The 11,924-nt window shown below is 41.1% G+C and overlaps 1 protein-coding gene across 1 annotated transcript in view; it reads left to right on the forward strand.

Moving 5' to 3' along the window:
* The window catches only part of PHEX (phosphate regulating endopeptidase X-linked), a gene marked incomplete at its 5' end in the record, with an annotated part of 92,880 nt that extends 85,044 nt beyond the window's left edge, over positions 1–7,836 (forward strand). The window contains 4 exons of the mRNA XM_079298160.1: positions 2,444–2,509; positions 2,622–2,726; positions 4,498–4,574; positions 7,725–7,836. Of these exons, the coding sequence (XP_079154286.1) occupies positions 2,444–2,509; positions 2,622–2,726; positions 4,498–4,574; positions 7,725–7,827 (351 nt within the window). The 3' untranslated portion in view covers positions 7,828–7,836. The remainder of the gene's footprint in view (positions 1–2,443; positions 2,510–2,621; positions 2,727–4,497; positions 4,575–7,724) is intronic.
* Between the last annotated feature and the right edge of the window lie 4,088 nt (positions 7,837–11,924).

Below are 11,924 nucleotides of genomic sequence, written 5' to 3' on the forward strand. Positions count from 1 at the left end.
ACCCCATTTGTATGTTTAATCAAGGGAATATGACAGCAGTAGCTCCTAGGGAAGAATTGATAAAGAAAGTGCATGGGAATTGTTTCTGTTTTGTTGTCTGTCAGAGGTATGGGCTCCTTGAAAAAGTGTACATTCATATGTATGTCCAAAATGAGGATAAACAGGATACATCCCAGACCTTCAGCAGTGAGTGGCTGCAATTCCAGTAATGTTGTCTGGAGCACGATTTTAATCTTAGTTTTCAGGACAAAACACATACTCCAGTTCCCACTCAATTCTATGAGCTCTCTCTACCAACATTTCAGAAATACAAGTACATCTTTGCCTTTTAAGAGTAGTGAGGCCCCATGAAATGCTTATCAATAATTCTAGCACTTTTGCCAGGTTTGTTTGTGCTGATCTCAGACATAACAAAGCTGAAGTACAGCAACTCAGACCTGAAATACTTCATACTGGGCTAATTTACAAATAAAAATTCTGAGGCTCATGCCTGAATATTTGTAGGACAAAAACTGTCATTACAAAAATGCCACTCAAAGATCATTAAAACCTTCCCCAAGGATGTGGCTGAGCCCTTCCCATGCCTCTGCCATTGACTTGGCCATCCCTTTACCTTTTGCACTGTCTCTTGAGATCAGGTAGGTCTGAATTTCCTCCCAGTGTAGATACTGCCTTTGACATCCATGGATGGGATTACTAAAGGCATCCTGTTACCCACAACCTTGTCATCCCATTCCTTACATATCCACAGCACAGCCAAAGGCACTTTTTAGATGTTAGAAGATTTTTCCAGTTTTTTACCATATTTTATAGCTTTTGTATGAAGAGCTATGCAAGCAAAGACTTTTTTTTATTATCATTTTGGCCTGTCATTTGCATCAATATTCTGCAGGTTTTTGACCCTTGTATGAATATTTTTCATGGATCAAGAAATCTATTTATTCTTCTTCCTTCTCATCTGGTATACAATAGAAAATGCCTCTAGAAGAGAAGCCTAATGAAAGAAAATGTGGATATAGAAATAGCTGCAGAGTGCAATAATCACATAAAGTCATCTCATCAAATAAAGGGTTTCTCATGGTCCCTGATCCCTGCCACAAACTCTCCGTGCAGAGTAGTCTCAAAAGCTGATGCGGTGTTGCCTGAGATCAGCAGAAAGAATTCTTCCACTTTTTAGATGACCTGTGCCACTGTCAGGTTACTCTGGTCTTACAGTCCCAGTCAGTCTCTTTCACAAGCCCAATGCAAGTAAAATGTGTGAGCAGGAGGCCAGGCAGAAAGGCAGCTGGGGTGCATCCCCCTTCCCTGCTGAACCAGCACCTTTTTCCTAAAAGCCCCTCTGCCACCTGCATCTCCATCCTCCTGAGGGCAGGGGAGAGCTGGCAGGACAGGGCTGCACTTTCCTCTGTGGCTCCCATTTTTCCTGTAATGTTGTACCCAAGGCATCAAGTAAGATGTCCTGAGTCCAGTCTGGGTCCTCTGCACTGAGTGTGGGGCAGGGCACGAGTTTCTGGCCATTCCCTTGATGGTTTTATCTCTTCTTCTCCATATTCCCCTTTTTTGCCATCCTGGAACTGAGTCCTGATGCCCAGCCCTGATCCCTGTGGCACAGCAGAGCTGATGGCTGCAGCCAGCCTCGACCTTCAGAGCCCTGCTCAAAACTGTGCTCAATTATCTTGCTTAATCAAGGCACAGGAGAGAGTAAAGCTGCTTAATTACAAATACAGTTGGTAACACAAGGACCTTAGTAGGCTGGCTGAGCAGAGATAATGCTACTCCAGCAGAAATTAGGGTTTCTTTGTAATGATATTGCACTTGGTAATGCCAGGAGACCAGTTTCCTCACAAAGTTTATATAGTGAGGTTTCCCACAATACATTCTTGTTGCTATTCCTCCTGCTCTTGGAATCAATACTCAGGAGAAGCAACAGGAATCTCCTTTGCAGATATTTTTAGAGCACTGAACACACTACCAAGTTTGATTCTGTCTCTGACAGTTATTTTTAATCACGCTTATTTATGTTATGACTTGGAAGTTATTTTAGCATCCCAGTAGTATAGTAAGAGTTATGGAGAGAAATAAACATAACCTTTTAGACCAAAGTTTAAGAAAGAGGCTACTGATCTCAGATGTAACCAGATATAAACAGTCCTTAGGGGAAAATTACTGACACTCAGCTCAAAGATCAGGGACTGGATTCTTAAGTGCATTCTGTCTACTACATTTTGTGCTGTGGAGATCTATGACCAGAGCCAGGATAACTCATCACAGAAAATAGTTCACTGGCAGTTTCCACATGGAAACCCAGCTTTCATAGCCAAACCTGGTTGAAATAGACTGAAGTTGTTCTTGCCTTGTTTTCCTTTCCCCCCTCTTTTTGAAGTTGATCAAGTAGAAAGTTCAGAAATGGGTCAAATGACTGATGTTCTTTCATTCTGCCAAGGTGAAAGGGAAGAGAACTTTAGCAGAAAACATTGCAGATAATGGAGGCTTGCGAGAAGCTTTCAGGGTGAGTAGATGGAAAAATATCTGAAACATCATATTATTAAAAAAATAAAAGAAAGAAAAGCTGTGGTTATCTTTATGTTGCTGAAAGGCACTTAGTATCTCTTTCTTATCAGGCATACAGGAAATGGATTACAGAAAAGAGGGGAGGAGAAGAAGAGCCTTTGCTGCCAGGCCTTGAGTTCACACATAACCAGCTTTTCTTTCTGAGTTATGCCCATGTGAGTAGTACAAATGTGTTTCAAATTCCCATCTATTAACCCAAACAATGTACAATGCAGAGATGAGCTTGCTTGTTTTCAACAATCTATATCACCAAAACACAGATTTTGACAGTATATGCAGAAACCTTTGCCATAATTTTTATTTCTTTCTCTTTCCCTCTTTGTCCTCAACTACCCATAGTGCCAGAACTGCAGAAATTATTCTTGGATTTGCACAGTATTGTCACAGCAACTTTCTTTCCACTTCTCTGCACTAAAAGGGTCTTCCTGCATGTATTGACTCCTCAGCCTCCTTCAATTTTTACTAGCACCATTTGTTACTGTGTACATTGTTCAAGGAAACTAAGCAGCTGTGAAGAAAGTCTTAGTGTATTTTTCCCGTCTGTATGCTAAATATGCTGTAACAAAACTTTGATAAGGGATGTGAGTTTTTTAGAGGTTTTTAAGAAAAAACATAGAGCACGGGAGAAGATCAGAAATTATTTATTTGGGTAAAAAAACTGGAGCAAACTTCCTACATGAGAAGTAGAAGGCTATAAAGTTTTGTCAGCAGTTGAAGGAATGGATCATCCCAAACTGAATAAACAGGACCCAATGCAACTAGTCCTGGCTGAAAAAAATTTCTGTGCTGAGAGCCAGTGCAGCAGTTTATGGGCCTACAGCTGTTTGAGTGTGGCTACATTGAACAAAAAAAAGATTCCACTTTCACTGTTTATGCTGAATTAAGTTTCCCCTCATTCAGTTTTTCTCCAAGAAAATTTAGAAGCTATGGGGAACATCTGGGTGTCTTAGAGGACCACTGCAGGAATCACACCATGTCCAGTGGTCCCTCACAGGGAGGGCACAGGCACAGTGAGAGCAGTGTATGCAAGGTACCCTCCACTCAGTCTATTTCCACAAAGCCCAAGACACTCAACAGACTTATTTAAAATGTCAAAACTGTGCTCAGTCACACAAAATTGCACTGAACTTCACTGAAATCCTATGGGCAACCTGGCTTAAAGGAGTTTGTTGATAGAAGCATTTAATGTAGAGACTTAGGTAAGGTAAGGGCAGTTTAAAGGAGATTTTTCATGCAGTGGATACAGTGTAAGAGGGATTATTCAGTTGTGCAAATATTCTGTCTATGATTTGGTTTTTTTTGTCAGTTATGATTGGGTTAAGTATCTTATCAGGAACAGGGGACTGGGGACCACTGATGGAAATGTGGAAAATGTGTAATTTCAAAAGAATCTGACATTCCAACATGGCATAAATATGTCAGGTAATACAGCAGCAATTCTATGATGATAAGCATAAGAGATGATAAGCATCATTATGTGCACCTTTTATACAAATTACATAGTTTTGAGGCCAAGAAATATGTTTGGTAATTATTAAAGTGTGAGATGCTGCAGCACAAGCTGAAAAACAAACTACCATTTTATAGAGAGCTTCAAAAAAAGAGCAGGGATAGTGACTGTGATTAGAGAAAAACAGTGGGTATACACTGGATCCATTAGGGGATTTGAAAAACAAGAGAATACACCAGGAGAAAACTGCAGAGTGGCAAAGGTGAAACAAACTAGGAATTTACAGTGTCTTTCCATTTTATGGATTCTATAAATAATAGGCATCTTAAGAACAGTGACATTGCATTTTGCTTTACATAAAAAGTAATCCCAGATAATGTGCTGTTTTCTGGCTTTTGGTGTCTTGTTTTGTTGGGGTTTTTTTGGGGTTTTTTTGTTGGTTTTTAAAATTTTTAATTTTTTTTAAATTTTATTAGGTGAGATGCAACTCCTTTAGACCGGAATCTGCAAGGGAGCAAATATATACTGGAGCTCACAGCCCTCCTCAGTTCAGGTAGTGCAAATATGGTATTTCCTGAGTGTACACACAGAATCAATCACTGCAGAACAGAAGTGCAGAAATATAGCATTTTAAGAGGGGGTTGAGAGCAAACACAAAATTGGACTGTGCTCTTGGTTTAGATGGAAATTGAACTGGTTTTATTAGCTTATCTTTCACTATTAGTAATGCTCTTCTGTAAAATTGAGGAGCTTGCATCTACCTTCAAAAGCATTTGAACCAGAACACTCTCTGATCCCTGTGATGTCCTGTAATCATGGACTGAGTACCTAAAATGCCTCATCTATCACTTTCTTTCCCTAAGTAATTCTACTTTAAAAAACAGTGAATATAAGGAGGGTCCTTGATTTCATCTGTCTGAGCTCATTAAGACCTCCTAAGTCTCAACCTTGAATTACATTGATAATGCAAAGCAAAAAGTGACCTGTGAGTTCAGTTCAAGACCAAACTCTTCCACTGGCCTTCAAGGGACACTTTTCTTGAAGGAGATGCTTGAAGGTAGTCCAGCCTTAACAAAGGGAGTCTGTCCTTGCCAAAAAGCATCCCACAGGCTTGTCTAGCCACAGACACTCATGAACTCCCTGCCGTGGCAAGGGCATACATGAGATTAGGGACTACATAGGAATTAGGAAGCCAGAGTTATTTTTCTGCTTCTTCACCAAGAACATGTTGGTTTTGTTGGTATTCATGTTAGTTGCATTTACTTAACTAAGAATTTTATGTTTGTGCTTGGTCAAGTACTGCATTACCTCTTCATTTGGACAAAGGATGTTAACTCCACCACAAAATTCACACAATGCAGTGGATTATTTGCCTTCTAGAGAATCCTACCTCCTTCTGTTGACTGACAGTGTTATACCAGCTAGTGAGGGTAAAAGCAGTGCAGTATGCAAATGTGTGCCTTTTAACATTGAAAATACATCTTGACAATGAGAACAGGAGCATCAGGCTGACCTTCAGCCTACTGAGGTATCCTTTTCACAATTCCTACCCTTGTTAAGATTTTGGTAAAATAACCATCTGCTGTCTTTAAAATCTTCAGGTTTATTAACCTATAAGTATGTTTATATTCTGAATCATTACATAGTTACATTCCTATGATATGGAACTCTAGGGATAGAGTATTTATTAGGAAAACTCCTGAAGGCATCAGGCTATAAAAGAAAATTTCAGAAAAGCTTAGATTAATTTCAGATCTAGAAAATATAGACAAAACTTTTTCTTAGTTTTTGTGTGATATACAGAGAACTGGCTTCTGTTTCAGAACTGAAGAAAATCACTGGTGCTTGTCTCCTCTTGCAAATCATATCAGCTGGGCTAACAAATTATCTTATTTACTTCTCCCAACTTGGTTTAATTTATGTCCCAAGACCATTATAAGCATAACTGCCATAGAGCTAGCTCCAACACTGACAGCTCTTTCTGTCCAAAAAAGCTCAAACAGCCTTTTAAAAACTAATTATAAAAGGTAAGAATAAAAATTATAGAAATTAACAACACGTGTCTTGAGCACAGGTGTGTGCATCTGAGCTACTCCAACCAGTTTCTCTTCATAGTCAAAAAGGAAATGGCATTTTAGAAGTTAATATATGTTTATAAATAATCTTTCAGCAGGTAATAAATTTAAATTACTTAGACTGTGCAACTGCATCTTTCTATTGATTACCAAGGGAGGCCAGCATGACCTGCTTAAGGAAAGGTGTCTCTAGTGTAACTCAATGGGATGAAATCCAGGCACTCCACTCTGATTTCAGTTAATGTGTGGCAATATCAAACCACAGGTAGAAAAGTAGTGAGCATGCACACATAAAGATTTTTTCACTGAATACATTCTAGATTTATTTGTTTTTAATTGGCAGATTTTCAGTATTAGCATGTGTCTTTGCTATTTTTGAAAGCTGATTTCAGAGTGAAGTCCCTGGCATAGCAGGCAGAACTCCCACCAACAGCAGTTCTGCATGACCAGCTCTTGCTGTTCCAATCCCTGAATATGTATCTGCAATTTTTTTTACAGTAAAGCTGTATATCTTATTTGAAGCCTTACCTCATTTGGTAATCTTCCCCATAAAACTGACCTTTAGGCATTTTTGTGCCAGATGACTGCAAATTTTCTTACTCACAGAAAGTCTAATCAATGTAATAAGAATATTTTTTACCATGCTGAGCTACACTGAGAAGCTGATTGTCTGCAATATAGAAAAATGCCTCCTTACTGCATAACAAAGGAAAGGTATACAAATATTATCACAGTAGATATTTTTCTGCTTTTAACTCAGAAAACTCTTTACTACAATTGCAAGTTTCAGGTTAATAAATCCCAAGATGGTCATAAAGCATAGGAAAAAACAGCAAACAACACAGTTTGCAATCAAGCAAAGGTAAAATACCAGTTTCTGACTGCATCAAATAATGCAGACATGAAAACAGGAGCCAAGGATGACTGCATGCAAAGACCATGCTCTTCTGTGCCTGAAGGTGCAGACACATGTGCCAGGCAGGGATGTGCTGCTCTTTCGGTCCCACACCACCTGAGGTAGAAGCAAGAGAGCTTGGAAGCTGGTCAGGGCAGAAGGATCAGAAAATACATTTCCAAAATATCAGAGGAGTTGAGACACTCACAGGTGCACGGCTGAGCTGCCCATCAGGAGCTGTCCTTGCCCCTGAGCCTGCAAAGTCCCAGGGACACAGTGGCTGTGGGTGGGTGGGCAGAGTGTGTTGTTGGGGGAATCTGGAGCCACATGAAACCACAGCCAGCACAAGCTCAATGTTACACCCTCCTGCCTGCTCCTGCTGCTGTCTGGCAGGGCTGGGAGCAGGATTCCACCATGCACAGGGACTGCTGACCTCCCACCTGTGCTGCCAAGGGCTGCATTAGAAAATTGCCCTAAAGGACACAATATCACAAAATGCATTTGTTTTTTGTCGAGTTTCTAGCAAAGCAAGATGCTTCTCAAAGCATGAAACAATATTTGCTTTGTACCAGCTTTAACCGGGAGCCCTTCTCCTGAACATTTCGGGTTTATTTGTGGAAAAAATTATATGAAAGCCTGACAATTCAGCCTGAAATGAGAACACTGCAACACTTGCAGACCTGCAGTGTTTGACAAAAGGCAACCTGCATGTCCATCACTTTTCTGTTTGCAGGGTGATCGGGGCCATGAGCAACTTTGAGGAGTTCCGCAGAGCCTTCGGGTGCGCGGCCAACACGACCATGAACCGCGGGGCAGAGTCCTGCCGCCTCTGGTAGCTGGGGCTGCTCAGCCTGCTGCAGCCCCTGCTGGAGCTGCCCCAGCACCCTGCCACAGCCCAGAACCCTGCTCTGGAGCCTCCACAGGTGTCACTGCCCCAGCACCCTGCCACAGCCCCAGAACCCTGCTCTGGAACCTCCACAGGCGTTCTTCCAATGCGTCTTCCTCACCCATGCTGATGATCTGCATGGATCTCATCGTTCTCTATTTAGAGCCTAGAAACATTCCACATAGAAGAGCTTTTCTTTAAGCATAATAATAAAAAGTAACTCCTTTTAACCATGAAACTACTCTGGCTCATCTGCAGTTGCACTGCTGTTGATGGATAACTGCCATTATCAATTCTAATTCCTGATTTATAGCTGAGCAAGACGTAAGTGCTAAAATCCAGTTTTAATCTATTGCTCTGCAGGGGTTCTATGCAGAATGCTCCCACACAAAATTTATTCTTTCTGGATGAAGAAATTCATGAGACCTGCTATAAAGCCAGCTCTGATACTGCATTTTCATAACTTCAGCTGTCGCAGCCCAGCATGCTATAAATGATGTTGCATGATGTAAAGACACAAGACTTTATATAAGTTCAGTTTAATATGTCAGATTAGTTCCTCTGGTTTTGGAACAGTTTCAAGCTGAGAAAGTACCTCATGGCATCCATCTGTAGGACTAAAACATAAGGGATGCTTGTCAGATCATGGCCTCTTCTAATTTTAGAGCTGCTTATGATAAAAATCAATGTATGGTGAAAATCAGAGGCTCTCAGAGGGGATTCCCAGCGCCAGGATTCTCATAAATATTGCAGCATTTACTCCGGTTTACATTGTAGCAGTTTTTTTCCCAGGGGACAGTTTTTACCTTGTGCTGAAGATAGCTTCATCTGCATTTGTTTTTTTAAGCCAGAAATATTATACCAGTTTTAAATGATGGATTTTATAATGTCTGGATCTTACATGGTGTTGTAAGTAGTGTGCTTGTTTTCCTCATGCTCTGGATGGGGCAGGATGACTTGTGATTTTAAGGTAAGGGTATGTGACAGAAAAACAGAGTACCAGCATCATTTGACTTGTCTGGAAAAAAAGAGCAATTTAGGAGTAAAGGACTTAAAAATACAGTAAAAATACAGACCAGTTGAGCTTTCAATTTTATTTTTAAGAATATTCATTAAAAGATATTTTATTAGAGCAGAAAAATTTTGACACATAACTCTTATTGGGTGGAGGGTGGGATGGAGGGTGAGGGATTATGCACACACAGCTCTTTTTTTCCTAACAGAAAGGTACCTATATAAGGTATATATTTATACCTTGCGCATGATTTCATTATTACATAGTGGAATTATTTCAAAAGGAGTTTCTTTAGACTGATTTAATTACTGCAAATCCATATTGTGTGTGTTTATACATATATACAAAATATCATTTTATATGCTTTAATTTTATTTTATCAGTATAGAAATGTTGGTAAGAGAAACTATTTTTTACAGGGATTGATCAAATACTGTTGGTTAAGAGCTTGATTGGATGGGTTGTGGTCAGTGGCTCAGAGTTCCAATGGACATCAGTGACAAGTGGTGGCCCTCAGGGGTCCATACTGGGACCAGTTATTTAATATCTTCATTAATGACACAGATAAAGGGATCAGTGGTAGATGGCACCAAGCTGAGTGGTGTGGCTGCCACACACGAAGGATGGAATGGCATCCAACGGGATCTGGGCAAGCTTGAGAAGTGGCTCATGGGAATCTCATGAGGTTTAACAAGACCAAGTGCAAGGGGCAGCACCCAGGTCTGGGCAGCTGCTTGTGTCAAAGGCTGGGGATGAACAGACCAAGAGTAGCCCAGAAGGACCTGGGGGTGCTGATGGGTGAGAGACTGGACATGACCCAAAACCAGGCATTTGCAGCCCAAAAACCAACAGTGTCCTGGGCTGCATCAAAGCACTGAGGGCAGCAGGGTGAGGAAGGGAGAGGAGGCCACCAAGAGGAATAGAGGGATGGAGCATCCCTCCTATGAGGAAAGGTTGTGAGAGTTGGGATTGGTCAGGCTGGAGAAGGGAAAGCTTTGGTGTGACCTAAATTTCAGCCTTCAGTACATAAAGTGAGTCTGCAAGAACGATAGCAAGGAGATTTTCACAATGACATGAACAGGACAAGGGGGAATGGCTGTGAACTGAGAGTAGCTTTGGATTAGATGCTAAGGGGAAGTTCTTTACTGTGAGGGTGCTGAGGCACTGGAAAAGATTGCCCAGAAAAGTTGTGGGTGCCTCATCCCAAGAAATGTTCAAGGCCATGTTGGATGGGGCTCTGAGCAACCTGGTGGAAATGCAAAGAATTGTCCTTTCCCATGGCAGGGGATTGGAATTTGATGATCTTTAAGGCCCCTTATGACCCAAACCATTCTATGATCCTATGTCCATCAGTCTTGGTGGAGGAAGGTTTACTGAAGCTAACTAATTGAAACAAATTGGGTTATTTTCCTGTGTGTCTTTAGAAAAGAGGGCACATAATGGAAGCATAATTTATGGAAAGGACAGGATCTCAAATTACTTCCGGAGTGAAGGAAGCAGACATTCCTGTCACCAAGGCTGTGTTGCCACTTTTTAGAAGCAAAATATTGTGATTTAAGACCAGAACATTCTTTTACCAATTTTTCCCTGAAAAATCAAAATTTTCTTTAGACAGTAGCATTTTCCTTTCCTCCATGCCAGCTCAGTTCCTGAGTTCTATGAATTACAGTTTTATCATTTGAATTGCCACTACTAATTTTTTTTTTCCTGGACGTATTTCTCACATAAATAGAGGTGGCAATATTTTCATAGATCTTTTTCTCAAACAAGCAGGTATGGGTCTTTAGCAAATGGGTACTGTTTGCTGGCTAATGGGAAAGTTCCTTAGCAAATTGAGTATGTACTGACTTTATTTCTGTGTTCATGTGAGCACTGACATGCCTTGATGTTGGCTGCTTTGGATCAACAGCACAAAGTTCAGGGTTGACATCCTGGCCCAATCAAAGGTAGTACCAGTATGGTTGTTGTCCTCAGAAAAATCAGGACATCAACTCAGGCACTTAGCTGAACTTTCTAAATTACTGGAATATGCAGAGATGGTTTCACAACAGTCAACTTTGGGTTTTCTAATTTTATCTCTCAAATCAGAGATGCATTTGCAGGAATTCCTCTCTTGTGGTTATTTTCTAGTGGGACAGTCTGTCATTTTGTGATTTATGAAGTTGTTTCTCTGTACTGAATAAGAAATTTTTCTAAAATATCTGATGTTTCTTGCCTTAAATGTCACTCTTCCCACTCCTTGTTGGACTTGGGTCTTTCATGTGTGATACCAGGGATTTCTGCACGGTGGTGTGTGTATTCCCAGTGGCACAGGAACCACTGCAAGATCTTTCATCCTTGCTAGACCATCTCCTGCAGCAGGCAGGGGACAGGCTCTGGCTGGGGGATAGCAGGGAGCTGGGTGTTTTGGGGACAGTGCACTAGGAGAGAGGAGGAGAGGCCATGACAAGATTTTGTACCCTGATTTTGGCAGCTGAGAGGGAGCCCAGACATTGCCAGGGGGAAAGAGAAGTCCTTGCTGCTGACTGGTACATTCATCAGTATTATTCCTAATTCAGGAAATCCTTGCTGTTCACTCAGGTTCTCAGGTCTGGGGCTTTGCTCTTGCCTGTGTCCACACAAGGACCCAGGCCTGCCTCACCTGCTGCTTTTTACCTCAAAGCAAAGAGCTGATCATGCAATTTGCAGTCCACTTTGGAAAAGCTGCTTTGGTACCATTTGGGAAGCAAAGCAGAAGGTAATTAAGCAAGTTCTTAAACTGTTGTCATCCAAGACATTAGTGAGGGTTTGTGAGGGCTCTGCCCATTGCCTCTGTTTTCTCAGACCACCTGGCTGTGCCTCGTTTTTGTGTTGTGCCTCCTGGGTCTGTGCCAGCAGAGCCTTCCTGCCTTGCTCTCAGCTTTACTTATTGCATCTATGCAAACAAATCCTTCACCTCATATATCCTTTTCCCAGAGCTTTAAAATTGTTATTTTACTTAATTTTCAGTAATATTTTGAAATGTTTCTTCCTGTTGGCTCAGTAATCTACTT

Source organism: Erithacus rubecula, assembly GCF_903797595.1.
Source record: "Erithacus rubecula genome assembly, chromosome: 1".
Taxonomy (NCBI): domain Eukaryota; kingdom Metazoa; phylum Chordata; class Aves; order Passeriformes; family Muscicapidae; genus Erithacus; species Erithacus rubecula.